The following is a 556-nucleotide window of genomic DNA, read 5'->3' on the forward strand; positions in this document are numbered from 1 at the left end:
GGTTCGCTTTTTTGTTGTTTTGTTTTGTTTTTTTAAACACATTTACAACTCTTACAAGTGCCGGGCTCCTATCTGCCCCCGCGATTGCAGATCCCCCCCCGAGCCTGGGGCCAGCTCTCAGGGCGAGGTTTAGGTGAGAGCATCTCCGAGTCCCCGAGTCCGCGTCTGTCCCGGCCCGGTGGCGGGCAGCAGAGTCCTGTTTCGGGTGGCCTTTTGCTTCTGCAGGTTTTATGTACATGCACACGAAGGAATCCCAGTTCCGGCTGCCACCCGGGGAGAGGGGGGACACACACGCCTGTGGGGGTGTGGGTGGGTGTTACATGGCAGTCGCATGTGCTGAAGAATAGGGGTCTATCCCAGTCTTGGTCATGCCTGGGAATAATATGTAGGCAACTGGAGGTTGCAAACTGGAAGCCGACCAAGCGGTACAGTTACATGGCACGACATAGCCCGGGTTAGTTGGCGAGGGATGAGTGTGGGTGTGTTGGCTGGGGCAGCTCCAGCTGCCAAACGCCCCGTTCTGGTATCCCAAGGGGGAGGCGGAGGGGAGGGGGGC

The 556-nt window shown here is 58.5% G+C and overlaps 1 protein-coding gene across 1 annotated transcript in view; it reads right to left on the reverse strand.

The window, feature by feature from the left end:
* Window positions 1-316: 316 nt before the first annotated feature.
* The window catches only part of SOX14 (SRY (sex determining region Y)-box 14), a gene marked incomplete at its 5' end in the record, with an annotated part of 522 nt that continues 282 nt past the window's right edge, over window positions 317-556 (reverse strand). Inside the window, one exon of the mRNA XM_009875297.1 lies at window positions 317-556. This exon is cut by the window's right edge and continues 282 nt beyond it. Within this exon, the coding sequence (XP_009873599.1) occupies window positions 317-556 (240 nt within the window).

Source organism: Apaloderma vittatum, unplaced genomic scaffold (genome assembly GCF_000703405.1).
Source record: "Apaloderma vittatum isolate BGI_N311 unplaced genomic scaffold, ASM70340v1 scaffold30768, whole genome shotgun sequence".
Lineage (NCBI taxonomy): Eukaryota > Metazoa > Chordata > Aves > Trogoniformes > Trogonidae > Apaloderma > Apaloderma vittatum.